The following is a 26,909-nucleotide window of genomic DNA, read 5'->3' on the forward strand; positions in this document are numbered from 1 at the left end:
CAGGAGCACTTAGGTTTTGCTGAAGGTGGGGATACTGCCTTAAGAGGCAATATTGGATAGTGCCTTCACAGGCTAGGAAACTCTGTGATTACCCAGGAGCTTATTTTAGAATCTTAACCAAATCAGTTTAAAGATAGCATTGTAGAAACACTCAAATACAATTGCAAACATTGAGTATTGTCTTCATGATTATTTCCTCTTAAGAAAAAGGAAAATGACTGGGAGAGCCAGAGCGAGAGCAAGAGGAAGGGCGCGTGGTCAGGAGATGGTGCAGCATGTGGGCGCCTCTGCGGTGAGTATGTCACTCTTTTCTAACTGCAGGGAGAGTCCTTGAGAAACAAACTGGCAAACGAAGATCATGGCATCTGGTCCCATCACTTCATGGGAAATAGATGGGGAAACAGTGGAAACAGTGGCAGACTTTATTTTTTTGGGCTCCAAAATCACTGCAGATGGTGACTGCAGCCATGAAATTAAAAGACGCTTACTCCTTGGAAGGAAAGTTATGACCAATCTAGATAGCATATTGAAAAGCAGAGACATTACTTTGCCAACAAAGGTCCCTCTAGTCAAGGCTATGGTTTTTCCAGTGGTCATGTATGCACGTGAGAGTTGGACTGTGAAGAAAGCTGAGCGCAGAAAGAATTGATGCTTTTGAACTGTGGTGTTGAAGAAGACTCTTGAGAGTCCCTTGGACTGCAAGGAGATCCAACCAGTCCATTCTGAAGGAGATCAGCCCTGGGATTTCTTTGGAAGGAATGATTCTGAAGCTGAAACTCCAGTACTTTGGCCACCTTATGCAAAGAGTTGACCCATTGGAAAAGGGTCTGATGCTGGGAGGGATTGGGGGCAGGAGGGGAAGGGGACGACAGAGGATGAGATGGCTGGATGGCATCACTGACTTGATGGACGTGAGTCTGAGTGAACTCCGAGAGTTGGTGATGGACAGGGAGGCCTGGCGTGCTGCAATTCATGGGGTCGCAAAGAGCTGGACATGACTGAGCAACTGAACTGAACTGAAGCCTTCATCAGCTTAGGCTGTCAAATTAAATTTAAAAACTGTGTCCTGTGAAGGAGGTAGGAACTGTACAAGGAAAATTGTGTTCTATGTCCTGAGGGTATTGGAAGCTGGTTCTTAACTTCACTTGGTAACCCTTCTTGAAGAAATTTCTTCGTAAGAGTAAGATATTTGATTACTAATTTAGATCAGTTTTGGTTGAATGCCTTAGATTTGTTTGACTAGTTATTTCCTCTGATGTCTGTGACCTCTTGACACAAAAAGAATGCTGTTCTTTATTTGCATATAACTGCAGAGTCAGCAGCCTGGTTACATTCAGCCTCGACCTCAGCAGCCGCCAGCAGAGGGGGAATTAGTTGGCCGCGGACGACAGAGAGGAACAGTGGGAGCAACAGCGAAGTCACAAGGTGAAGGGAGAGGGAAAGGGCTTCCTGCGTGTGTCTGTGCGCTTGTAGCAATAGATGGGGAGCAGTTACCAAAATCCTGTTTAAAGAAAAAGGAGTCCCAGCATCTCCCTCAGGCTGTGCAGCCTGCCATGGATTGCAGTGCCTCAGGATTTCTTTTCTTGGCAACAAAAAAGAGCAAATTCTAGAGCCCCACACGAGCTTTTACAAAGCAGGTAAATTCTAAACTAATTATAAATGTGCTTATTAGGTATTAATTTAGAACATTCTCTTGGCTTCTTTAGTGGTTTTATCAAAGCTGTACCAACTTTAGCGTTTGTAACTTTGACTTATAAAATATATTTTCACGTGTGTGGTATTGGTTCATCCTCTGGCAGCCAGTAGAGTCAGAACGCCGGTTCTGATTCCAAAAATTGTGCTTTTTCCCTGCATTGTTCCAAAAGCTAATTTTTTTGGATGCTTGGTATAAGATTCTAATAGTTAATAAGTTTGGTTTTAGAATTGGAAAAAAACAAACATATATATACGTAGAGAATTAAACAAACTCATATATATACGTAGAGAATTAAACAAACTCATATATATACGTAGAGAATTAGTGTAGTAACAGTGGCTTTTAAAACCCTGGGATTGGCATGGGAAATGGGCAATGAAAGTGTTGAAGCAAATGGAAAACTTGAGAACAAAGCTGGTTCCTTGCTTTATGCCTTGCACCACTATGACCAAATATTTAGTCATCACAGATGAAACCCATGAAATTTAGAAAACATGGATAAATCTAAGATGAACTTGAAGTGGTATGAATTGAACTGTGACAGATACTGTCAGACTCAAGAGACAACTTGGAAACTTAACTGAAATTAGAAAACAGCTCATCTTTCTGATACACGGAGCAGTCTTATGAATCTGTGATGGGAAAGTGGACAAAGGAAAGGGCAAATCATTGAGAAGTGCAAAGGGCAGTGAAAATGCTAAGCCTTACCATTAAGTTTAAATTGAACTGGAGCATTTTTTAATCTGGTTATTCTCCATTTTATTTTTTTCCAGTTTTGGCAGTTTTAAAATTGGAACTTGCGTTCCATGTAGGATTGTACTAACTTTTGGATGGCGTTTGTAATGTGTAGCAGCATTACACTTTAGTAGCAGTTATATTCGTGGTAATTTATCCAGACACTGAATAAGTACAATCATGTAAGTAAGACTGTTAACTATATTCAAGACCCCAAAACTGGAAAAACCTGTTCTGTAAGGGTAAAACCTGTTGTACTTTAATAACAATGGAGTACCATTTAGCCATTTTCAAAAATCTAAAAACTTGACTGAAATGAAAACAAGTTGTAAAACAGCTTTGTATTTTTAGTAAATATGTGTTATTGTTGGCCAGTTGCTAAGTCGTGTCTGACTCTTTTTGACCCCATGGACTATAGCCCACAGGCTCTTCTGTCGACAGGATTTTTCAGGCAAGAATACTAGAGTGGGTTGCTGTTTCAGGGATTGAACCTGCTTTTCCTGAGTTTCCTGCATTGCAGGCGGATTCTTTATCGCTGAGCCATTGGGGAAGCCCCAGTGGGCTACATGATGTTTTAATTTTTAAGGTCCTTGATTACAATTCATTCATGGGAATCTCTGACTCGGTGGACATGGGTTTGGGTGGACTCTGGGAGTTGGTGATGGACAGGGAGGCCTGGCGTGCTGCAGTTCATGGGGTCGCAAAGAGTCAGACGCGACTGAGCGACTGAACTGAACTGATTGAATCACGTTCCTCAATCTTTTTTTAAAAAATTACCCATTTAATCCAAAAAGTGAACAGGGAGATATAATCCGTTCTATTAGAATAAATATGTCACATTAAGTTATAAATGTTTCTGATAATAGAAACATAAGGTTGCATGAGTTTCAAATATATAAGCCAAGTAAGAATTCTGTATCCAGCATTATACCAGGATATATATCCTCCAACTAAATACCTTTAATGTGCTATATTTTTAAAATACCTTTTGAAATTATCTGATCTGGCAAGATAGTTGGAAAATCTTCAGAGGCCAAAAATGACAAGACTAAATCCAGAGTGGGAATCAAGTGCTGAAACCAGTGACTCCAAAAAACATCTCCAGGTCACTTGCTTTATTATATTTTCCCTAAACATGCTCTGTATTGATCTTCACTAATACATTTTTTTTAAACAATGACTCATGAATTTAAATTGAATTCTATGAAACTCAGTCCCCTACCTATATAAAGGTATATGTTTTTAAAGATAAGGGCCATTGTGAGGACTCAGTGATACTCAGGGTAATGCAAAGCCCTGTTTTACCGTCTTTCCCTGCTCTTGTAAGTATTACATCTCAGAAGTGCTTCTCACAGTAAGCGTTCAGGTATCCACTGTGTTTTAGAAATTAAAATGACAGCCTTAACAGATTTATCACTAATGAGGCATTAAGTGGAGAAGGCAATGGCAACCCACTCCAGTACTCTTGCCTGGAAAACCTAATGGGTGGAGGAGCCTGGTAGGCTGCAGTCCATGGGATCTCAAAGAGTCAGACACGACTGAGTGACTTCACTTTCACTTTTCACTTTAATGCACTGGAGAAGGAAATGGCAACCCACTCCAGTGTTCTTGCCTGGAGAATCCCAGGGTCGTGGGAGCCTGGTGGGCTGACATCTCTGTAGTTGCACAGAGTTGGACGTGACTGAAGCGACTTAGCAGCAGCAGCAGCAGAGACATTAAGACCTTGAGTTTTCACTCTGTAAAGTGGGATATGGTGACATGGGAGGACTCTTAAATAGAACAATAGCATGTCCTGATTTGTGTTTTTAATAAATCATTCTGGAAGATGCATGGAAGGGGAACAAAGTTTCCAGTTGTATCCCTTTAAAATTTTTTTATTTATTTAATTAGAGGCTAATTACAATATTGTGGTTTTTACCATACATTGAGGTGAATCAGCCACAGGTGTCCATGTGTCCCCCCGTCCAAAACCCCTTCCCACATCCTTCCACATCCCATCTCTCTGGGTTGTCCTGGTGCACCAACTTTGAGTGCCCTGTTTCATGCATTGAACATGGACTGGTCATCTTTTTCACATATGGTAGTATACATGTTTCAATGCTATTCTCTCAAATCATCCCACCCTCACCTTCTCCCACAGAGTCCAAAAATCTGTTCTTTACATCTGTCTCTTTCACTGTCTTGCATATAGGGTTGTTGTTAACATCTTTCTAAATTCCATATATATGTGTTAATATACTGTATTGGTGTTTTTCTTTCTGACTTACTTCACTGTGTAATAGGCTCCAGTTTCATCCACCTCATTAGAACTTACTCAGATATGTTCTTTTTTTATAGTTGAGTAATATTCCATTGTGTATATGTACCACAACTTTCTTATCAATTCGTCTACTGATGGACATCTAGGTTGCTTCCATGTCCCAGCTATTATAAACAGTGCTGCGATGAACATTGGGGTACACGTGTCTCTCTTAATTCTGGTTTCCTCGGTGTATATGCCCAGCAGTGGGATTGCTGGGTCCTATGGCAGTTCTTTTTCCAGTTTTTTAAGGAATCTCCTCACTGTTCTCCGTAGTGGCTGTACTAGTTTGCATTCCCACCAACAGTGTAAGAGGGTTCCCTTTTCTCCACCCTCTCCAGCATTTATTGTTTGTAGACTTTTTGAAGGTAGCCATTCTGACTGGGGTGTGATGATACCTCATTGTGGTTTTGATTTGCATTTCTCTGATAATGAGTGATGCTGAGCATCTTTTCATATGTTTGTTAGTCATCTGTCTTCTTTGCAGAAATGTCTCTTTAGTTCTTTGGCCCATTTTATGATTGAGCTGGTATTGAGCTGCATAAACTGCTTGTATATTTTGGAGATTAATTTTTGTTTCCTATTATTTTCTTCCATTCTGAAGGCTGCCTTTTCACCTTGCTTATAGTTTCCTTCATTGTGAAAAAGCTTTTAATTTAATTAGTTCCCATTTGTTTATTTTTGCTTGTATTTCCATTACTCTGGGAGGTGGGTCATAGAGGATCTTGCTGTGATTTGTGTCAGAGAGTGTTCTGCCTCTGTTTTCCTCTAGTTTTATAGTTTCTGGTCTTACATTTAGATCTTTAATCCATTTTGAGTTTATTTTTGTCTATGGTGTTAGAAAGTGTTCCAGTTTCATTATTTTACAGGTGGTTGACCAGTTTCCCCAGCACCAGTTGTTAAAGGGATTGTTCTTTTTTCCATTGTATATTTTTGCCTCCTTTGTCAAAGATAAGGTGTCCATAGGTGTGTGGATTCATCTCTGGACTTCCTATTTTGTTCCATTGATCTATATTTCTGTTTTTGCGCCAGTAGCATACTATCTTGATGGCTGTAGCTTTGTAGTGTAGTCCAAAGTCAGGCAGGTTGATTGCTCCAGTTTCATTCTTCTTTCTCCAGTTGTATCCCCATTTAAAACATCTTTTAGATTGACAGTTACTCATATTTTGACTAAAGTATTAATAGTAGCAGTACTATATGTGGAGAGGGGAGCAGACGTCATTATTATTTTCAGAAACTTGCAGTTAGGTTTTCATATCCATAACTACTATTTTTTCAAGAGAAACTCAAATTTTTCAAGGAAGAATTCAAATTAAGCATTTATGACCAGTTGTTGCTCTCAGACTAGATTCAGTATACCTGACCTTTGTTAGTGTGGACACCTTAAGCTGAAAGTCTTTAGTATAAAAAGTTCACCAGGGGTTTATTCAGTGACTGAGTCATGTCTGACTCTTTTGCAACCCCAGGAACTGTAGCCTGCCTGGTTCCTCTGTCCGTATAATTTCCCAGGCAAGAATACTGGAGTGGGTTGCCATTTCCTTCTCCAGGGGATCTTCCTGATCTGTCTCCTGCATTGGCAGACAGATCCTTTACCACTGAACCACCAGGGAAGCCCCCAGATACTGAAAGATTTTAATATGTGGAGACACAAAGAGAACAAACAAATAAGACACTAAGAGGGGTTTGGGGGATGGGGCTGGGGTGGGATAAACTGTGAGACTGAGATTGACATACACACACTACTAGGTATAACATAATGAGAAATGAGAACCTACTGTATAGCACCAGGAACTCAGTGCTCTGTGGTGACAAAGAGGGGATATATGTGTATGTATGGCTGATTCACTTTTCTGTACAGCAGAAACTAACACAACATTGTAAAGCAACTAAATTCCAATTAAAAAAAAACTAAGATAAAAATACTTAACAATAGAGCCCCTGAAAATCTTGAGGCACAAGAACCAGCATATTTAGCAGTACTTTTAAAGTGCTTTATAAATGAAGCTCTTAACTTAAAACTTACCACATTCCAGTAAAAATCTGTTATAATCAATTTTTCAGGTGTAGAAATTGAAGCTCATATTAAAATAACTTGTTTACAAGATATATCAGGAACCAATATATTTTGTTTGAGCTACATTACTTCTCTTTGAGAAGCTGGCAGTTCTAAGCTAATTTTAGCATTTGTGATTAGAAGAGGACTGGTCTCCCTTATCTTTTTGCTCTCCCAAGTCCATGACTTCTGTCACTAAGATTTATGTTTTGCTCAGAATGTCTGGTTGGGCTCCCTCTTGCCATAACATCCAGATTCCAGGCAAGACTAGCAGCTAGGGGCCTGGAGAATATAAAAGCCAGCTATTAATGCCTTTAAGGTGCTTTTGTAGAAGTTTCATCCAATAATTTCTGCAAAAGTCTCTTAGGCCATCCTTACGTGCAAGGAAGGTAGAAATTTTAGTCTATTAGGTATGTGTGTGCACTCAGTCACTCAACTGTGTCCAACTCTTTGTGAGCACATGTACTGTAGCCTACCAGGCTCCTCTGTCCACAGAATTTCCCAAGCAAGAATACTGGAGAGGTTGCCATTTCCTACTTCAGGGGATCTTTGCAACTTAGGGCTCAAACCCTTGCCTCCTGCATTGGCAGGCAGATTCTTTACCACTGTGCCACCTGGGAATCCCCTATTAGGTGTGTTACTTCCTAAATAAACTTTTAAAATAATGAAATATTGTTTATTGTGTAGTCAGCAGTCTCTGCTACACAAGATAACATGCATGTTAACTGCAAGCTAGAATTTAACACTTGTCTATATAGCTTGTATTTGTTCTTTGGTCCACATCATACTAGTTATATGAAGTGTTCAGTTCAGTCACTGAGTCGTGTCCTACTCTTTGAGACCCTATGAACTGCAGCATGCCAGGCCTCCCTGTCCATCACCAACTCCCAGAGTCCACCCAAACCCGTGTCCATTGAGTCGGTGATGCCATCCAACCACCTCATCCTCTGTCATCCCCTTCTCCTGCCCTCAATCTTTCCCAGCATCAGGGTCTTTTCAAGTGAGTCATCTCTTTGCATCAGATGGCCAAAGTATTGGAGTTCAGCTTCAACATCAATCCTTCCAATGAACACCCAGGACTGATTTCCTTTAGGATGGACTGGTTGGATCTCCTTGCTGTCCAAGGGACTCTCAAGAGTCTTCTCCAACACCACAGTTCAAAAGCATCAATTCTTCAGTGCTCAGCTTTCTTTGTAGTCCAACTCTCACATCCATACATGACCACTGGAAAAATTTTATACAAATTAAAAGACTTAGTAATTTGGATATTTTAACCACAGTTTTTGCAAGTAACCATGTACTGATAGTTAACCTACCCCAGTAGATGTGTATCATGGTCACAGGATAGCACAAGCTCATCCCCTCCATTCTGCTGGTTTTTAAGGGAATTGGTGAGGAAATTACATTTTAAACTTCAACATTTTCTAATTCAGGTAGCACATTTAAATTTTATAAACTGCCAATTCTTACAGCTATAATTATATCATAAAAGTTGTGGAAAATACTGATAATAAGGCCCTTAGGTGGTATTATACCTACAGACAGAAAAATAATTACCCAATCAGCAAATGTATTTTTCTAAGTTCTTGAATCAGTGCAGTCATCTTGGTCTTATATATATGTCCTGTGAGGGAGCTGAGTTTGCCTAGAGTGGTGACAAGAAGGGCTCCATGCAAGAGGTTCTAGCTGAGAAGTTACTTTTTTCTTTGGTTGGCAGATACCTAAAACATCCTGACAGGATTGTTACACACTGTGTTTAGCACCACAGGAGCCTTTGGGTTTCATGCCGTAGTGTACTTTGGGAATTGCATTTGTCATGTTGCGTATTAACTTAGATGTATTTTTTTCTTTGTTATTCCTTTTTTTTTTTTTTTTAAAGAACTCCAGATATCTGCTGGATTCCAGGAGTTATCATTAGCAGAGAGAGGAGGTCGTCGTAGAGACTTTCATGATCTTGGTGTGAATACAAGACAGAACCTAGATCATGTGAAAGAATCAAAAACAGGTAGGTTAATCATTAAGAATAAGTGTCATGAGATTACTTTTCAAGTACACAGGACAGTAAATTGAAGCACTTTCACTTAGGTATTTATTTGTATGATGAATTGCTCAGGTGAAAGAGTATGTTTGTTCAAAGACTGCATGGATACTTTTTCCATTTTCCTCTCCCTTTTGGTTTTGAAATAGGTCATAGATGTTTTCAGCTGCACTGAAATGTTTGGATACATATCACATAGATCACTTTTCTCTTTAACGCTTTTTGCTATAAAGATTTCATTGCTTCAGTTGTAAATTACTTTAGGGATAATTGTTTTCTAAATGGATGCTTCCAGTAATTTATGTAAATAGAATAGTAGTCCCCGAAGTCAGATGTCTGAGAACTTGTGTTGTCTGTTGCTCTTAGCCCTTTGCTTACAGAACTGCATCTGCCTTGGCATGGCAGTGAAGATTTCAAGGAAGCATAAACTTGACATATCATTAATTGAACATGACTTACTTTTACAGGTTCTTCAGGTATTATCGTAAGGCTAAGCACTAACCATTTCCGATTGACATCCCGTCCCCAGTGGGCCTTATATCAGTATCACATTGACTATAATCCGTTGATGGAAGCCAGAAGACTCCGCTCAGCTCTTCTTTTTCAACATGAGGATTTAATTGGAAGGTGTCATGCTTTTGATGGAACAATATTATTTTTACCTAAAAGACTACAGCACAAGGTTATTTCAGTTGTTGGAATGGGGAGAGGGAAATGGGGATTCCCACCTCAAAGCCAAACTGCAACATTCTAGGGTAGCTTTCAAGAACCCCCAGTCTGTTAGGCTTCTGTCTGTTAGGGTTTATAATGCCCCCACAGGGTGTTCTGGCATAATTGTATCACTCTTAGATCTACCTGAGTGACTTCATCATTACAATCAAGTAATAGTAAAGCACTTAAAATCATTTTCTCATACCCATTCTTTCTTTTTTTTTTAACTTTTCTAAATTTTCATGAGCTTGATCTTGATGGCTCAGATTGTTGCCTTATTCAACAGGCTTATGTATTGGGCTTATTTTAACAAAAGTTTGGTTTTCCACCACTCTGGCTTCAGGTTACTGAAGTTTTTAGTCAGACCCGAAATGGAGAGCACGTGAGGATAACAATCACCCTGACAAATGAACTCCCACCTACGTCCCCAACTTGTTTGCAGTTCTATAATATTATTTTCAGGAGGTATGTTAGTGTTTTTCTTTTAACATTTTAATAAGAAATTTTAAACGTAATCTAAAGCTGGAAGGCATGTATAGTAAGTACTTGTATACTTAGTACCTAGATTTGACAGTGATTGGTTAAGATCATTGGGTTACTCTTGAGTTTTAATCATTTTTAGGTGTGATATACTGATATAAATCTCATTTATTTGCTTTAAGCAAGTGTCATGTTGTTCACTTCCTTATTTGTGTTGAGATTAGACCTTTTAAATCCTATTCGAGCTTCTATTAAGAACACACAGTCTCTCAGAGGTCTGTCACTAACCTTATATTCCTTCTCTCCCACAGTGGGTACCAATTCAGAAAACAGGGCAGGATTTAGGCCTATTCAGATTTATTTCTTCCATCATAGGACATATACTGCATGCTCTGTAATTTGCTGTCAATGTGGATACTCTTTTTTTCCAAATCCAAAATTAGGACACATGTTTTAAGGAGACTGCCCTCTATCCCCCTGCTGAGTGGGAAGCAATCTGGATGAGACTGAAATTGGTGTGAGAATAGTGAGACATAATACTGGGGTTTGTAATTTACCCTTTTAAGGTGGTCATAAGATATCTGCTACTGATTAATCTTGGTAGATATTTACTTGAATTAATGCAATAGGAGATTTACTTTTCTGTGAATGATGGGTTGGCAAACTTTTTTTATTTTTTTTGCAAATGGCCAGATAGTAAACATTTTAGGTTTTTCAGGCCATATTATCTGTATCTCAACCATTCTACTTTGCTGTTGAAGCAGAAAAGCAGTCATTGAGCACATATGATCATGGCTGTGTTCCAATGATGGACACTTCACTGATGGACACTGAAACTTGAATTTCTTATAATTCATGCATCTTTATACATTATTATAGTTTTGATTTTTTTCTAGACCTTTAAAAGCTGTTTAAAAAAAATAGCTCTTAGGCCATACAAAAACCAGCAGGTAGGCTAGATTTGGCCCACCTACAAGCCATAGTTTGCCAACCTCTGCTGTAAGCAATATGCCATTCTAATTGTAGTGTGGGGTACTTATCAGTAGTCATTATTCTGACTTTTCAAATTCTAGGCTTTTGAAGATCATGAATTTGCAACAAATTGGACGGAATTACTATAACCCAAGTGACCCAATTGATATTCCAAATCATAGGTTTGTATAAATTGGGAAGTTTCTATTTCTTAGGTTTAATCACAGACTTTGAAAGTGATGCTCTATTTTGAAATGATCAGATTTACTATGGCTGTTAATGGTACCCATCACATTAAATGAACATTTAACTTGGTTTGAACAATGAAGGAGACATCCCAGAATACCTGGCGCTTTAAAGATCATGTGATATTTACTTGTCACAGGGAAAAAGCATAAAGAGTTTTCCAACACAAAGTTTATATTTGATCTTCAGTTGCTCAGTTGTGTCTGACTCTTTGCAACCCCATAGACTGCAGCACGCGAGGCTTCCTTGTCTATCACCAGCTCCTGGAGCTTGTTCAAACTCATGTCCATTGAGTTGGTGATGCCATCCAACCATCTCATCCTCTTTTGTCCCCTTCTCCTCCTGCCTTCAATTTTCCCAGCATCATGGTCTTTTCCAGTGAATCAGCTCTTCACATCAGGTGGCCAAAGTATTGGAGCTTCAGTTTCAGCATCAGCCCTTACAGTGAATATTCTGGACTGATTTCCTTTAGCGTTGACTGGTTTGATCTCCTTGCAGTCCAAGGGACTCTCAAACGTCTTCTCCAATACCACAGTTCAAAAGCATCAGTTCTTCAGCGCTCAGCTTTCTTTATGGTCTATCTCTCAAATCTGTACATGCTTACACATCCATACATACACATATTTGCTCATCACCTAAACTCATCACAAAAACTTATCACCTAATTATGATTGCTTCAAAAGTTACTGTAGTGTATCAGGATGTACACACAAATGGTTTCGGTTTATTTATAATAATTGTAGATATTTTCAATTAGACTTTTCAAGTTTTTAGATCAATATAAAATTTTAGTAAAGTTAGTGTATTAATTTAAAATGGAAATTATAATGTTATTATAAAATAACATTCATTGTTGGAGATCTTAAAAAGATCAGTATTTATCTGGAAAAGATAAAAATAAGTAAATTTAGTGAAAGACTTATCCTTTTGACCTAGCTAATAAAGGTAAAAAACAACTTGTTACATACAAAGCATATTGGGATATTCATAGGAGTTACTTCATGGTTTTCATTCCATTTGACAGATTGGTGATTTGGCCTGGCTTCACTACTTCTATTCTTCAGTATGAAAATAACATCATGCTCTGCACTGATGTCAGTCATAAAGTTCTTCGAAGTGAAACTGTTCTAGATTTCATGTTCAACTTGTTTCATCAAACCGAAGAACACAAATTTCAAGAACAAGTGTCTAAGGAACTGATTGGTTTAATTGTTCTCACCAAGTAAGACTTTTAAGAATGTAAACTAATTTTACAAGTCTTAAGATGTTTGGGCTTTCTAGCCCTAAAATGTTAGTTGGGAAGTAGGGTTTAAGATTGAGAGGTGAGAGTGCACAGAAATGGGAGGGAAACTTACAACCTCCCTTAAGAGTTAAAAGATCGGGGGGAATATACTCATCTGAAAAGGAGAAATATCCAATTATTTCTATCCTTTTTAGTTATAATTTTATTTTCTAATATTAATTTAGTTACATCCCCATCTGTTTTGCATCAGTTCAGTTCAGTTGCTTAGTCATGTCCAACTCTGTAACCCCATAGACTGCAGCACACCAGGCTTCACAGCTTTTAAGAAATTTGTTTCCTTGTTCTTTCTATACTATTGCACATTACCAAATGATTTGAAATTTTATTTTCTAGAAAGTGTATGTTATCTAGTTTTTTCTTTTTAATAACATTTCTACATGTTTTAATCAAATATTGACAAATCTCAACTGGTCATAGGTATAACAACAAAACATACAGAGTAGATGATATTGACTGGGACCAGAATCCAAAGAGTACCTTTAAGAAAGCAGATGGCTCTGAAGTCAGTTTCTTAGAGTACTACAGGAAGGTAAGACATTAATATTGATTTTTATCTTTTTAATGTGAATTGCTTAGACCTTAGGAGAAATCTGAAATACTTTCAGTAGAATTTTCTAATAGCTAATGAATTTTCTAATACATATGGAACAAGTGGCTCTTATAGCTGTATATAAATACGTTTATCAACCCAGTCACAGCATAGTTAGCTCATTAGCAAGTGAGATGTGCTCTTTCCTGGTTCTTTTTCTGAAGCAGATTCAGGATTACATTTGAACCTAACCATGTAGAGGACAAATAAGATAATAGATGATAAAAAATACAAGTTAACAGCTTACCATACTGTCTGATTCTGTAACTAGCACTTTTTCAAAAACTTCATCTGCCAATGGCAGCTCAAGATCTTTGAACCCTTAGCATCAGTTGTGATAAATCTGCAAATGGGTTAACTCTTAACCTTTGTCTAACATGTTGACAGAATTCAGACAGACTTGTTACATGAAGGTTAGATAGTAAGTTCAGTGGTTGATCTTCCAGCACCAGTTTATAAAAGATGATTCTAGCTTTTGGCACAGTGATCACTAAATTGAAAAAGACACCAGAGACAAATAACATTAAGTTTGTACAAAAGTAATTGTGGCTTCGGACCATGAATTTCAAGTCATCATCAGTTCAGTTCAGTTGCTCAGTCATGTCCGAGTCTCTGGGACCCCATGGACTGCAACACGCCAGGCTTTCCTGTCCATCACCAACTCCTGGAGCTTGCTCAAACTCGTGTCCATCAAGTTGGTGATGCCATTCAACCATCTTATTCTCTGTTGTCCCCTTCCCCTCCTGCCTTCAATCTTTCCCAGCACCAGGGTCTTTTCCAGTGAGTCAGTTCTTTGCATCAGGTGGCCAAAGTACTGGAACTTCAGCATCAGTCTTTCCAATGAATGTTCAGGACTGATTTCCTGTAGGATTGACTGGTTTGATCTCCTTACTGTCCAAGGGACTCTCAGAGTCTTCTCCAACAGCACAGTTCAAAAGCATTAATTCTTTGGCACTCAACTTTGTTTATGGTCCATCTCTCACATCCATACATGACTATTGGAAAAACCATGGCTTTGACTGAATAGACCTTTGTCAGTAATGTCTCTGCTTTTTAATAAGCTGTCTAGTTGATCATAGGTTTTCTTCCAAGGAGCAAGCGCCTTTTAATTTCATGGCTGCAGTCAGCATCTGCAGTGATTTTGGAGCCCAAGAAAATAAAGTCTGTCACTGTGTCCATTGTTTCCCCATCTCTTTGCCATGAAGTGATGGGACTGGATGCCATGATCTTCGTTTTCTGAATGTTGAGTTTTAAGCCAACTTTTTCACTCTCCTCTTTCACTTTCATCAAGAGGCTCTTTAGTTCCTCTTTGCTTTCTGATATAAGGGTGGTGTCATCTGCATATCTGAGCTTATCGGTATTTCTCTTGGCAATCTTGATTCCAGCTTATGCTTCATCTAGCCCAGCATTTCGCATGATGTACTCTGCATATGCATGGTGACAATATACAGCCTTGACATACTCCTTTCCCAATTTGGAACCAGTCCGTTGTTCCATGTCCAGTTTTAACCGTTGCTTCTTAACCTGCATATGGATTTCTCAGGAGGCAGGTCAGGTGGTCTGGTATTCCCATGTTTTTCAGAATTTTCCAGTTTGTTTGTGAGCCACACAGTCAAAGGCTTTAGTGTCAAGGAAGCAGAAGTAGATGTTTTTATGGAATTCTCTTACTTTTTCAATGATCCAGTGGATGTTGGCAGTTTGATCTCTGGTTCTTCCTTTTCTAAATCCAACTTGTACATCTGAAAGTTCTTGGTTCATGTACTGTTGAAACCTAATTTGGAGAATTTTGAGCATTACTTTGCTAGGGTGGAAGATGAGTCCAATTTGGCGGTAATTTAAACATTCTTTGGCATTGCCTTTCTTTAGGATTGGAATGAAAACTGACCTTTTCCAATCCTGTGGCCACTGCTGAGTTTTCCAAATTTGCTAGCATATTGAGTGTAGCACTTTAACAGTATCATCTTTTAGGATTTGAAATAGCTCAGCTGGAATTCCATCACCTCCACTAGCTTTATTCAAAGTGATGCTTCTTCAGGCCTATTTGACTTTGCACTCCAGGATATCTTGCTCTCGGTGAGTGATCACAGTATCGTGGTTATCTGGGTCAGTAAGATCTTTTTTGTACAGTTCTTCTGTGTATTCTTGCCACCTCTTCTTAATCTCTTCTGCTTCTATTAGGTCCACACTGTTTCTGTCCTTTATTGAGCCCATCTTTGCATGAAATGGTCCCTTGGTATCTCTAATTTTCTTGAAGAGATCTCTAGTCTTTCATAACTAAGCTCCAACACATCTTTATTAACCAAAATAGGCAGTATTCCAATCAACACATTTTTGCCAATGAGAAATAAGTTTGTTTATTCCTATAGTGTAAAAATCTGTGCTTCGGGATTAGATGAACTCTTGGAAAGCATTTGCTGCCTTCTGCTGGTTGTGGAAGCATTTTGCCAATAGAAAGTTGTCAAGATGCTTGAAAAGGTGGTAGTCAGTCGGCTCGAGGTCAGGTGGATACGGCCGATGAGGCAAAACCCTGTAGCCCAGTTGTTTGAGCTTCTGAAGCGTTGATTATGTGGTGTGAGGCTAGGCATTGTTGTGGGGAAGTGGGCCTGTTTTGTTGGCTAATACTGGCTGCAGGCTTGCAGTTTTCGGTGCATCTCATCAATTTGCTGAGCATACCTCTCATATGTAATGTTTTCACCGGGATTCAGAAAACTGTAATGGATCAAATGAGCATCAGACGACCAGAAAAAGGTTTTTTTGGCGCAAGTTTGTCTTTGCGAAGTGCTTTGGAGCTGCTTCTCGGTCTAACCACTGAGCTGGTTGTCGCCAGTTGTATAAAATCCACTTTTGATATTGTTGCATAGAATAAGACAATTCAAAACTAGTTTTTTGGTTTGTGGTCGGCTTGTGAGGCACCCATTTGTGGAACTTTTCACCTTTCCAGTTTGCTTCAAATGCAGAATGACCACAGAATGGTCGACGTTGAGTTCTTCAGCAGCGTCTAGTATAACTATAAGAGGATCAGGTTCAGTGATGCTCTCAGTTGGTCATTGTCGATTCCGATGCCCGGCCACTGCTCTCCTCATCTTCAAGTCTCTTGTGTCTTTCGTAAAACTTCTGCAGTATACATTTGTTAGCAGTTCCTGGGCCAAATGTATTGTTAATGTTGTAAGTTGTCTCTGCTGCTTTATGATACATTTTGAACTAAAAAAAATATTGCTTGAATTTGCTTTTTGTGTAACATTTCTATAGTCTGAAATAAATATAAGAAGCAAGTAATAAGTCATTAGCAAGAAATGTACATTAAAATGATGTATAACCACATTTATTTAAGAATGAATTCCAATATCAAATGGTAAAGTGCAACAGTGTAAAACTGAAGTTACTTTTGTACCAACCTAATAGAACAGCTACTGACTAGAAGAAAATAAAATGTTTCTATAGGAAGGCATCAGACATTGTTGTAGTGGTCAGAGATGAGCAGATCTGCCTCCTAAATTCTTAGAAGTCACTTCCCATTTGATGTGCTCTGTCAGAAGTGCAGGAAAACACATCAGTTAAAATTTAAAGCTTGTCTTTGAAGTGCTAAATTTTATATAACTTTTTTCTATTTTCTGTAGATTATGTTTTTTCTGAAAAGTAGAATAAATGAACTATTGTGTGTGTGTGTGTGTTTATATATATATTATGTCAAAAGTATTCATCTGACTGGTGATCTTTGAAATGTCTTTTTGCTGAAAAATCTGTTGCTGCCTGATCTTCAGCTGCTCTCCTGTGAATGAGAAGATCAGATGCCACTCTGGAGGGAAATGATGCCCTAAGAAGTTGCATTAAGAACTGGTCTTACTCTGGCAAAATGAAAACAGGCCAAGGGTCATCTCAGCTTGATTTCCCTACTGCTGTTTTTAACCTCTGAAAATTCCTTGTAGACTTGAACCGTGTTTGACCTAGATTCTTCTGAGTGTCAGAGGTTACTGTGACAAACGAGTTCTGGCATTTTTCTGTAGTTCATTTGAATAAGCACGATCAGGGATGGGTAGAGTTGGTATACATCAGCAGCAAATACAGAGAGGATACAGTTGAAAGTTGATTTAAACCTGAAGCAAGATCAAGGAAAATTCTCCCCTTCTCTGACTAGTACCGAATCTTGCATGCCTGCTTGTTCTTCCACAATTGAAGTGAACATCCTATTAAATGTTGACATACTTCAGGGTTCTGCCTCAGGTCCCCAGTTGCTATATATTTACTCTTCAGGTGATCTCCAGTCTGTGCAAAGACTTCAGATATAATATGCTAACAGTTGGGTGGACTTGAAATATGTGAAAGAAATAAGGCATTCTTAAAACTTCGTAGTGGAAATTCAGTTTTAGTAATAAGTGATGGCTTAGATACTATACATTGAAGCGAATATCTAGGAAGTACTCAGGGTGGGAGATAAGGGCCTTTGGAAGGAAAGATCATGGTCAATAACTTAAAAAATCTAATATTAAACAGAAATGAAAGTGCTGGTTCTTCAGATGTAGGGGAAAGTGTTAAAAGAACTGACAGGCTTTCTTTTACGCACTAAGAATATAGAAGAGGGAAATCCCACAGCTCTGTAATTAAGAATTATGCGTTTTAAGGCCGTTTGGTGAAATAGAGAAATAGGAATACTTCTGAAATCACTACCACCGTTCTACCTGTGTGTATACCCAAGTGAATGATGTGTAAGCAGGGTGACTGTTAATAGACCCCTAATAAAAATAGTATGATAAAATAAATAATACAGAGAAGTGGAGCAGAGGTCACATATGCATGTTCTACTTCGAATTTTTTTTGCCTGGATGATTGGTAAAGAGTTGAGTGTAGGACAGTCAGTGCAGTGCAGGCTAAAATTCACGGTCTCTTACTTGATGATGTAGGTGGCCAGCACCTTGGCTGTATGCAGGAAGAAGGAGGGGCAGGTGGAGCCGTCTTCTGGAGAGAGCAGCACTCATGGAATGGCTGTGACGGCACTACTGTCCTGCATACTTACTGCAGATGTGATTTTATTTGAGAATAAAGTTAGAGCTAAATTAACCAGGGTAACGATGCTAGGAGAGGATACAGGAAATGATAGAGAGGTCTTCTAGAAGCACTCTCTAGTGAAGGGAATGCAAGAGGTCTGCTATGGTCTGGAATTGTAGGGCTGACCTGGAGGCCAGAGACCTGTCTCACACATGTTAGATCCTAGACATCAGCATGTTTGGTCTCTTTACATATTGTAAATCTAATCTTAGACAGTGATTACATGTGGGCAGTCTTAAGATGGGGAACCTTAATACTGCTCAGTTGAAATTCAACTGCAAAGTAAACTTTCAACTTTCCCTAATTAACACTGTTCCATAGAGTGTACACATTTTCCCTCCCCCCTTTATTCTTAGTGTGAGACTTCTTTCATGAGCTCATCCTTACTATGAGTAGTTTTAGAGGAATTACGCTGTTGTGAAGACCTGGAGTTACACAGACTACTGTTTCTGAACCAAGAAGTCAAAAAAATGAAGTAAATAGAAATGTAGCAAAAAGTCAAAACTTAGAGCCTTACCATCCTTGACCATTTAAGTTTTTAGGAGAAAAGATGAGTCTATAAATCACAACCTATTTTAGTAGGACCAGAAAGACAGTATGTTTTACTTGGAAACAGATACTAGCCTTGCTATTAGCATATATGCTTAGTTTTAAAAAGTGAAACTTTTTTGTCCATTAACATGTTACTAAAGGCATTTACTGTGAACAGCGATATCTGTCTTCCCTTAAATAGCAATATAACCAAGAAATCACTGACTTGAAACAGCCAGTTTTGGTCAGTCAGCCTAAGAGAAGGAGAGGCCCTGGCGGCACATTACCAGGCCCAGCCATGCTCATCCCTGAGCTCTGCTACCTCACAGGTATGCTGACTTGTCTTTATTGGTGAAGCCACTGCGTGGTTCCCCTTCAGTTCTAGAAGCCATTAAACATTGCTTTTCCGCACCCATCCTCCCTGCCACCAACCCGACCCTTAAAACTGGTTTGTCTCCTGGGAGTTCTTTACTCATCACCACCCTACGTTCCATATAGTTAGGCCCGATTCTTGTTTCTTTAACTGTATAGTTTTATTCTGTTTAAAGGTTTAACTGATAAAATGCGTAATGATTTTAATGTGATGAAAGACTTGGCTGTTCATACAAGACTGACTCCAGAGCAAAGGCAGCGTGAAGTAGGAAGACTGATTGATTATATTCATAAGTAAGTCATCTGTGCTTTACGGGGTATGTTTTCAGTTCTTTATTGTATGTGGGTTTGGAGGAGTGACTTTCTCAGGGGAATGACAGAAACTAATTTTGTTTTTTATTTGTATTTGCGGTATTCAGGGTGAGTTCTTCATGTTTCTAAGTGAGGCTACTATTTGTCAGGAAATAATTAGCTCAGTTGGTAAAGAATCACCTGCAGTGCAGATCTGGGTTCAATTCCTGGGTCGGGAAGATCTGCTGGAGAAGGGATAGGCTACCCACTCCAGTATTCTTAGACTTCCCTTGTGGCTTAGCTGGTAAAGAATCTGCCTGCAATGTGGGAGACTTGGGTTCAATTCCTGGGTTGGGAAGATCCCCTGGAGAAGGGAACGGCTATGCACTCCAGTATTCTGGCCTGGAGAATTCCATGGACTGTACATGGGGTTGTAAAGAGTCAGACATGACTGAGCAACTTTCACGTTAAGTTAAACCATGGTATTTCTAATTCTGTTAGAAAAAGAGAATAAAATAGAAAGTGAAGTTGTTACAGCATTGTGTTTACTTTGAGGAGGAGATAGTTTGGGCATCAGAATTTTAAATGAAAGGATATTGTGAAGGGAAACATAGACATAATAAGAGAAAAACATTTCTGTGTTTCCTAGCATTCTCACCAGTATTTCAATCCTGAAAGAAACATTGACATTTGTTATAGGTTGCAATGGGTCTCTATTTGCTTGTATATATTAGTTTTTGCTGTTTTCTTACATTTAGTGAAAAGCAATATGTTAAATTTACAGAGATGATAATGTGCAGAGGGAGCTTCGAGACTGGGGTTTGAGCTTTGACTCCAACTTACTGTCCTTCTCAGGAAGAATTTTGCAAGCAGAAAAGATTCATCAAGGTGGAAAAACAGTAAGGCAGTTCTTAAAAGTTGTCAGTGAAATCAGGTTCGGTTCACATTCACAATAAAGCAAGCACGAATTCCATGCCAGTGTAGTCCTTTCCTCTTTTCCCTGACCCACATCCTCTCTTTGTCCACCGATCTGAATACAGGAGGAGGAAATGTGGGAACACTCAAGAAGGCAAAGCCTGTAGCTTGTCTTCAAAACCATCTGTGAGACTGAGATAAAAGGTGGCTTAATTTTTTAAGTAACCTTAATTTTTTAAAGTGAGATATAGTAGAAGTCTCTTAAGTATCTAATTGGGTTGATATTTTGTCTGCCACTACCGTGAACTTTTACATGGAAAACTCCCCGTTTATTTAGCTTCATTTTTGCCTGGACCATTTGTTTGTTAGGGATATATATATTTGCACACATAAACACATACATGGATATATATATATATGTATATATGAAATATTGTGATATCTTTTATATCTTCTCTTCAGAAAAAGAAAGCAAGTATTCTAAAATATGTTTTTGTGTAATTGAAACACTACAAGTACCAAAATTTAAAAATCCCTTTATAAAAAGCTGTGCTCTTCTGTTTTTGAAATGTTCTGTGGATAACAACCTAATCATGTAGCTTAATATTTTAATTACTATTGCTTTATTATCCTTTGTAGTAAATATGTATTCTTGTATAAGAGTTGTTCGGGAGGTGGGTAGGACATGTAAAAAGCAGGCTTTTCCCTCTGTGATAGATATAGGTACTGAGTTATGTGTTAGCTTTCTGCCTTACTGTCAGATGTTTTCATAGCTTGCCTTCAGTATCTGACACCTCAGTCATAAAGTCACTTAACTTTCAAGGCCTTGTTTTTTATATCTTTATCATAAGGTAAACAGCACCTATCCTTGTAAGATTTTATAAAAGATTTTTTAAAAAAGGCCACAGCTTAAGATACTGTAACAGGCAGGTGAGCACTTGAGTGGCAGCTGTTAATAAGAGTGTATTTTAAATAAAATTGCTGTAATCCTTTGAATACATTTTTCTTCTTCCTCACTTAGAGCATTTATCTATGACTGCAGGTCAAATTTAAAAGTAGTACTTTGAGATTTGCACTATGCCATAGTAGAATTATTGAAGAATTTTTGGCTTTATCCCTGAGAACTTACAATGTCTCTGAACTTTCTTCTAGTTTGATTACAATCCACAATTTGCAGATTGGTCAAAAGAAACAAGAGGTGCACCATTAATTAGTGTTAAGCCACTAGATAACTGGTTGTTGATCTATACTCGAAGAAATTATGAAGCAGCCAATTCGTTGATACAAAATCTATTTAAAGTTACACCAGCCATGGGCATACAAATGAAAAAAGCAATAATGTAAGTTTATCAAGTCATTTCTACTCTGAAAATTGACTCATAGTCATTTGGAAGGTGGGAACTCAAACTGTTAAAAACTATTAAAAACATTAAATTATCTTAATTTAAAGATCTGATAAAGTCCCTTGTAGGGTGGACACAGAAATGTGTTCGAGTTGCTAAGAATGAGTGAGACAAAAAAAGGACTGTTTCTCAAACAGTTGCTGTTGGGTGTGTGAGAAATCCTTTTGACTACATGGCTTCTCCTGGTGTTCTATTTCGTTATTTCACCCAGAAGTGTTGCTTGTGTTACAATCTGTGGGAACCTTTTAACACATAGTACATTTTTTTGGTTAACTTTTTCTGAATGTTGAATTACGTATTTCCATTCTAGGATTGAAGTGGATGATAGAACTGAAGCCTATTTAAGAGTCTTACAGCAAAAGGTTACGTCAGATACCCAGATAGTAAGTAGCTAGTTGATATGTAGGCAGCTGACCTGGAATCAGTTGTTGTAAATTGGGCGTTGGTAAACCTTGGAACTTGAGCTCAGTGTTAAAAATGTTATAATTAGGTTCCCAAACAAGTCACAAAACACATATTTTACCTTCCTACGGTAGCTCAGTTAATGCTGGCTTTAGTTGTGTGCCTAGGAGCTTGTGTACTGCAAACGGTAAGGAAGGGATGGAAGAAAACAAAGCCATCTTAAATTTACCCAGACTCAAATGCTCTAATTCTAGAAAATTTCAGGGAGGGAGTGGGGAGGAGAAAAGGCACAAGAGTAGAAATCAGTACTTGTTCAGCACATGTGGTATAATTAGTATATTTGTAGTTACACTTAGTATAATTAATAAGGTGGCAAAGACACATTTAATGAAAAACAATACACCTGAATTGCTTTAAACCTAAGAAATGAGTTGGTTTCTTCTAATGGATTCCTTTTAGTCCTTTGTCTCCTATGCCACAGGCAGAGTGCTATTAGGTTGTCTTGAATAATAGAGATACCAAGGGTAGGAAAATTATTTTACTGGGGGCTATGGCAAGAAAAATAAGAATCTGGGACTATAAATTGGGGAATATAGCAGTAAGTTAGTGTTGGATTCAGCTCCAGAACTTGAATCCTCAGAATTTGGGCAAATATAGGTGGCTTAGTTGCTTGGTTAATTTTCCAGCCTTTTTATGATGTAATTGACATTTAACATTGTGTGAGTTTAAAATGCACAGTGTGATGATTTGATATATTGTGAAATGATGACCATAGCACGTTAGTTAATATCTCCATCATCTCAGGTAATTGCAGTTCTTCTTTGTATATGTGGTGATAACCTTTAAGATCCACTCTGCAGCTTTCAAGTATATAATGTATATATAATTGTGATCGCCATGCTATATACACTAGATTCTCAAAACTTACTTTCTAACTGGAAATGTGTATCCTTTGACTAACCCCCATTTGGGACAGGCGTCTGTTTAGATCAGTCATTTCAGTTTCCCCAGAATTGCCCATGAACTTCTAGGAAATTTCATAGTTTGATCATACTCCCAAGCCAGAGCTTTGAGAGTTTAAAAGCCGTGATTCTAGGTAAGGCATGAGTAAATGAAAATTGTAAGCATTTTAGAAAAGCTTTTATTTGTCCACCTGTAAGTTATCACTAACTTATTTTGCCCTATTCCCTACTCCTAAATTATTCCAAGCTGGTAACAGACCATATTTAACTAACTTCTCAAGTTTTAATGATACTCGGTTTTAAATTGTTTGCTTAACTTGGTTTCGTTCTTAGTATATATTAGTTGAATGTAATGAGCATTATGGGCGTCCCTGATGGCTCCACGGTAAAGAACCTGCCTGCAGTGCAAGAGACACAAGGGGCACAGGAAGATCCCCTGGAGGAGGAAACGGCAACCCACTCCAGTATATTCTTGCCTGAAAAATCCCATGGACAGAGGATCCTGGCGGGCTACAATCCAAAGGGTTGCAAAGAGTTGGACATGACTGAGCACCCAGTTACTCTCAGTGAACATTATGTAAATGTTAATGTCATACTTACTAGCACCGTGGCAGAGATGGAGAGTAAAGTATTAATATCAGTAAACGAATCACAGGTGTTTATGTGTTTATGAATCACAGGTGGGTTTAGTTTCCTCTCTTCTTCTTTGAATTTAATTATCAGTTTCCTAATTCTTTGTGATGAGGATATTTTGTTTGTTTTTAGGTTGTTTGTCTGTTATCAAGTAATCGGAAAGACAAATATGATGCTATTAAAAAATACTTATGTACAGATTGCCCTACTCCAAGTCAGTGTGTGGTGGCCCGAACCTTAGGCAAACAACAGACTGTCATGGCCATTGCTACAAAGATTGCGCTGCAGATGAACTGCAAGATGGGAGGAGAGCTTTGGAGGGTTGATATGCCTGTAAGTTTGATTTAACTTGTAGATATAAATTTTGTTATTTAAAAAAATGTATTTTTATTGTATTGGCATTCCATTGTATCTAAAATTACGATGTTCTTGTTAAAGCTGAAGCTAGCGATGATAGTTGGCATTGATTGTTACCATGATACCACAGCTGGACGGAGGTCAATTGCAGGATTTGTGGCAAGCATCAATGAAGGGATGACTCGGTAAGTGGGCTTTGATAGCTGTAGATTAAGTGCTGAACATAGGCAAACAAGACATGAGTGCAGGGGCTAGTGTCTGGGGAGTACCAGAATTGTGTTAATTTTTTAACTTGGTTTCTTTTACATTAGATCCAATCAAATAGTTAGGAAAGAAACCAGTTATTAGCTACTCTAACCATTTTTAATATCCTTCACTGGCCCTTAATCTGTAGTGGTCAGACTACATTTTAGGTTATTTTATTATTTGTATTTGGTGAGAGGATGCATCTCCTTAAATGTGACAATCTCTAAAAGCTTCTTTAATAAATTTATTACTTTGAATGTAGTCTCAAGTTTCCATGTTAATTTTATCTTGGAAAACCCACTCAAGTTTACCCAGTCACTTGCGTATCAACGTAGTGAAATTACTTTTCAGTGCTTTTCTTAGAACTGATAGAATTGCCAAGAATAGGAAGAATGAGAATTGAAGCATTGATTTGTGGGCATTACTGATACTTGGGCGTATTTCAAGGTATTTTATCTTTGAGAAGAGCGTCTTTTACCAGGAGTATAGTATTAGTATGCTTCTGTATATATTGACGTGTAAACCTAGGAGGCATATCTGGCTATTACAACTTAGATTTTATTTCCTCCTCGGTGCTGGAATTGATTTATAATGAGAAAAAAAAAATGTCTATGAGGGATTTCCTGTATCTTAACTCCGTTTAAGATTTCATCAAGGAAGTTAAAGATAATAAATTGCATAGATATAGAAGAATTCAAAAGTGAAACAGTTCTGTATGGTTGTGTTCTCACCTCAGTCATTTTTTCTCCGAATAGCTGGTTCTCTCGCTGTGTGTTCCAAGACAGAGGACAAGAACTAGTAGATGGGCTTAAGGTCTGCTTACAAGGTAAGTCGCCTGCTGTGTTCCAGTCTGGCCTCCAAACTCCAGTCTTCAAGAAGTTATCTTAAAGCTGTGCTTCTGGGAAAACAAAAAAACAAAAAAAAACTGTGCCTGGAGTTTGGTAGAAGCACATATTTTTTGTTGTGTGTTAATGTATTTAAACCTTTCCTGGCTTTCTTTCAGCTGCTCTAAGGGCTTGGAATAGCTGCAATGAATACATGCCTAGTCGAATTATTGTGTATCGGGATGGCGTAGGAGACGGTCAGCTTAAAACACTGGTGAACTATGAAGTACCACAGTTTTTGGATTGCCTGAAATCTGTTGGTAGAGGTTACAAGTAAGCACATGACATGTAAAGCGTTTCCTTTGTATAAAATTGCATTTTGCATCTTTGAAAATAACGTCACAAGGTGGAAAGGTAAGTGAGAACCTAACCTTATAGGCGCAATAGGACTTGAGGTAATGGAAGGGGTTGGGGGGTGGGTGTCTCATGGAGACTGTTTTGTAGAGGAGAGGCTAGAAATGTAGAGTGGAAGTTCCCTCAAGGAATGACACATGGCAACACCTTCACTGACCAGCCGCTGCCACTTTTCTCTCTTACAGCCTTGAAGTATGAGGGTCTGATTATCCCAATGCAGCCATAGGCGTCCACAGCATTGGTTGAAATAAATCTTCCAGATAGTCTTAACATACTCTTTCTCTACCTCCTTGTACAACAAATACTTGTTTAATTTCTTTGAACTCAATTGGACTGGTTTTTGATGGGTAGATGATTGGCATGTGTTTGGTGTCCTAGGAGGAGACTGTTAACCTCTGTCCTTTGAGGTGGTCTGCGCAGCCAAGGGGAGCTGTACTCATAACTGAATGCTACTCAGGCTCTCCTTTGAAACCTACATTAGTTTTTGCTTTGCTCTCCTACCAAGATCATTTGTTGGTTCTCTCTGGCAGTAAATTGCATGCCATCTCAAGATAGCTGTTCTAATAAGTTACATTGTTTAATTTTTTGCTGTTTTCTTTCTCATATTGTAAGTAAGTTGAGATCAGGGACTGTTGTATATTAAGGGCTTAGTGCATAATATATTTTGTGGAGCTGATTTTTAAAGATGCTTAGAATATCCAGGAGGTATGTTTGTATGTGCTTGCTCATGCATATTGTTCAGTTGCTAGATCATGTCTGACGCTTTGTGACCCTCTGGACTGTGGCACACCAGGCTTCCCTGTCTTTGGCTATATCCTAGAGTTTACTCACATTCATGTCAGTTGAGTTGATGATGCCATCCAACCATCTCATTCTCTGTCACCCCCTTCTCTTCTTGCCCTCAGTCTTTCCCAGCATCAGGGTCATTTCCAATAAGTTGGCTCTTCGAATCAAGTGGCTGGAGTATTGGAGCTTCACCTTCAGCACCAGTCCTTCCAAAGAATATTCAGGGTTGATTTCCTTGGATTGACTGACTTGATCTCCTTGCTGTCCATGGGATTCTCAAGAATCTTCTCCAGCACCACTGTTTGAAAGCATCAATTCTTTGGCACTCAGCCTTTATGATCCAACTCTCACATCCATACATGACTACTGGAAAAACCATAACTTTGAATATATGGACCTTTGTCAGCAAAGTAATGTCTCTGCTTTTTAATATGCTTTCTAGGTTTGTCATAGCTTTTCTTCCAAGGAGCAAGCGACTTAGTTTTGTGACTGTAGTCACCATCCACAGTGATTTTAGAGCCCAAGAAAATAAAATCTGACACTATTTCCACTTTTTCCCCATCTTTTTGCCATGAAGTGATGGGAGTGGATTCTATGATCTTTATTTT

At 38.5% G+C, this 26,909-nt stretch overlaps 1 protein-coding gene across 1 annotated transcript in view; it reads left to right on the plus strand.

The window, feature by feature from the left end:
* Positions 1 to 214: 214 nt before the first annotated feature.
* The window catches only part of PIWIL1 (piwi like RNA-mediated gene silencing 1), a 33,101-nt gene continuing 6,406 nt past the window's right edge, over positions 215 to 26,909 (plus strand). Inside the window, exons 1-17 of the mRNA XM_005889573.3 lie at positions 215 to 292; positions 1,314 to 1,425; positions 8,663 to 8,788; positions 9,289 to 9,503; positions 9,876 to 9,997; positions 11,086 to 11,166; positions 12,255 to 12,452; positions 12,951 to 13,062; positions 18,899 to 19,025; positions 19,245 to 19,362; positions 20,144 to 20,258; positions 21,427 to 21,614; positions 21,988 to 22,060; positions 23,807 to 24,007; positions 24,113 to 24,216; positions 25,033 to 25,103; positions 25,281 to 25,434. Of these exons, the coding sequence (XP_005889635.1) occupies positions 215 to 292; positions 1,314 to 1,425; positions 8,663 to 8,788; positions 9,289 to 9,503; positions 9,876 to 9,997; positions 11,086 to 11,166; positions 12,255 to 12,452; positions 12,951 to 13,062; positions 18,899 to 19,025; positions 19,245 to 19,362; positions 20,144 to 20,258; positions 21,427 to 21,614; positions 21,988 to 22,060; positions 23,807 to 24,007; positions 24,113 to 24,216; positions 25,033 to 25,103; positions 25,281 to 25,434 (2,195 nt within the window). The remainder of the gene's footprint in view (positions 293 to 1,313; positions 1,426 to 8,662; positions 8,789 to 9,288; positions 9,504 to 9,875; positions 9,998 to 11,085; positions 11,167 to 12,254; positions 12,453 to 12,950; positions 13,063 to 18,898; positions 19,026 to 19,244; positions 19,363 to 20,143; positions 20,259 to 21,426; positions 21,615 to 21,987; positions 22,061 to 23,806; positions 24,008 to 24,112; positions 24,217 to 25,032; positions 25,104 to 25,280; positions 25,435 to 26,909) is intronic.

This window comes from Bos mutus, chromosome 17 (assembly GCF_027580195.1).
Source record: "Bos mutus isolate GX-2022 chromosome 17, NWIPB_WYAK_1.1, whole genome shotgun sequence".
Lineage (NCBI taxonomy): Eukaryota > Metazoa > Chordata > Mammalia > Artiodactyla > Bovidae > Bos > Bos mutus.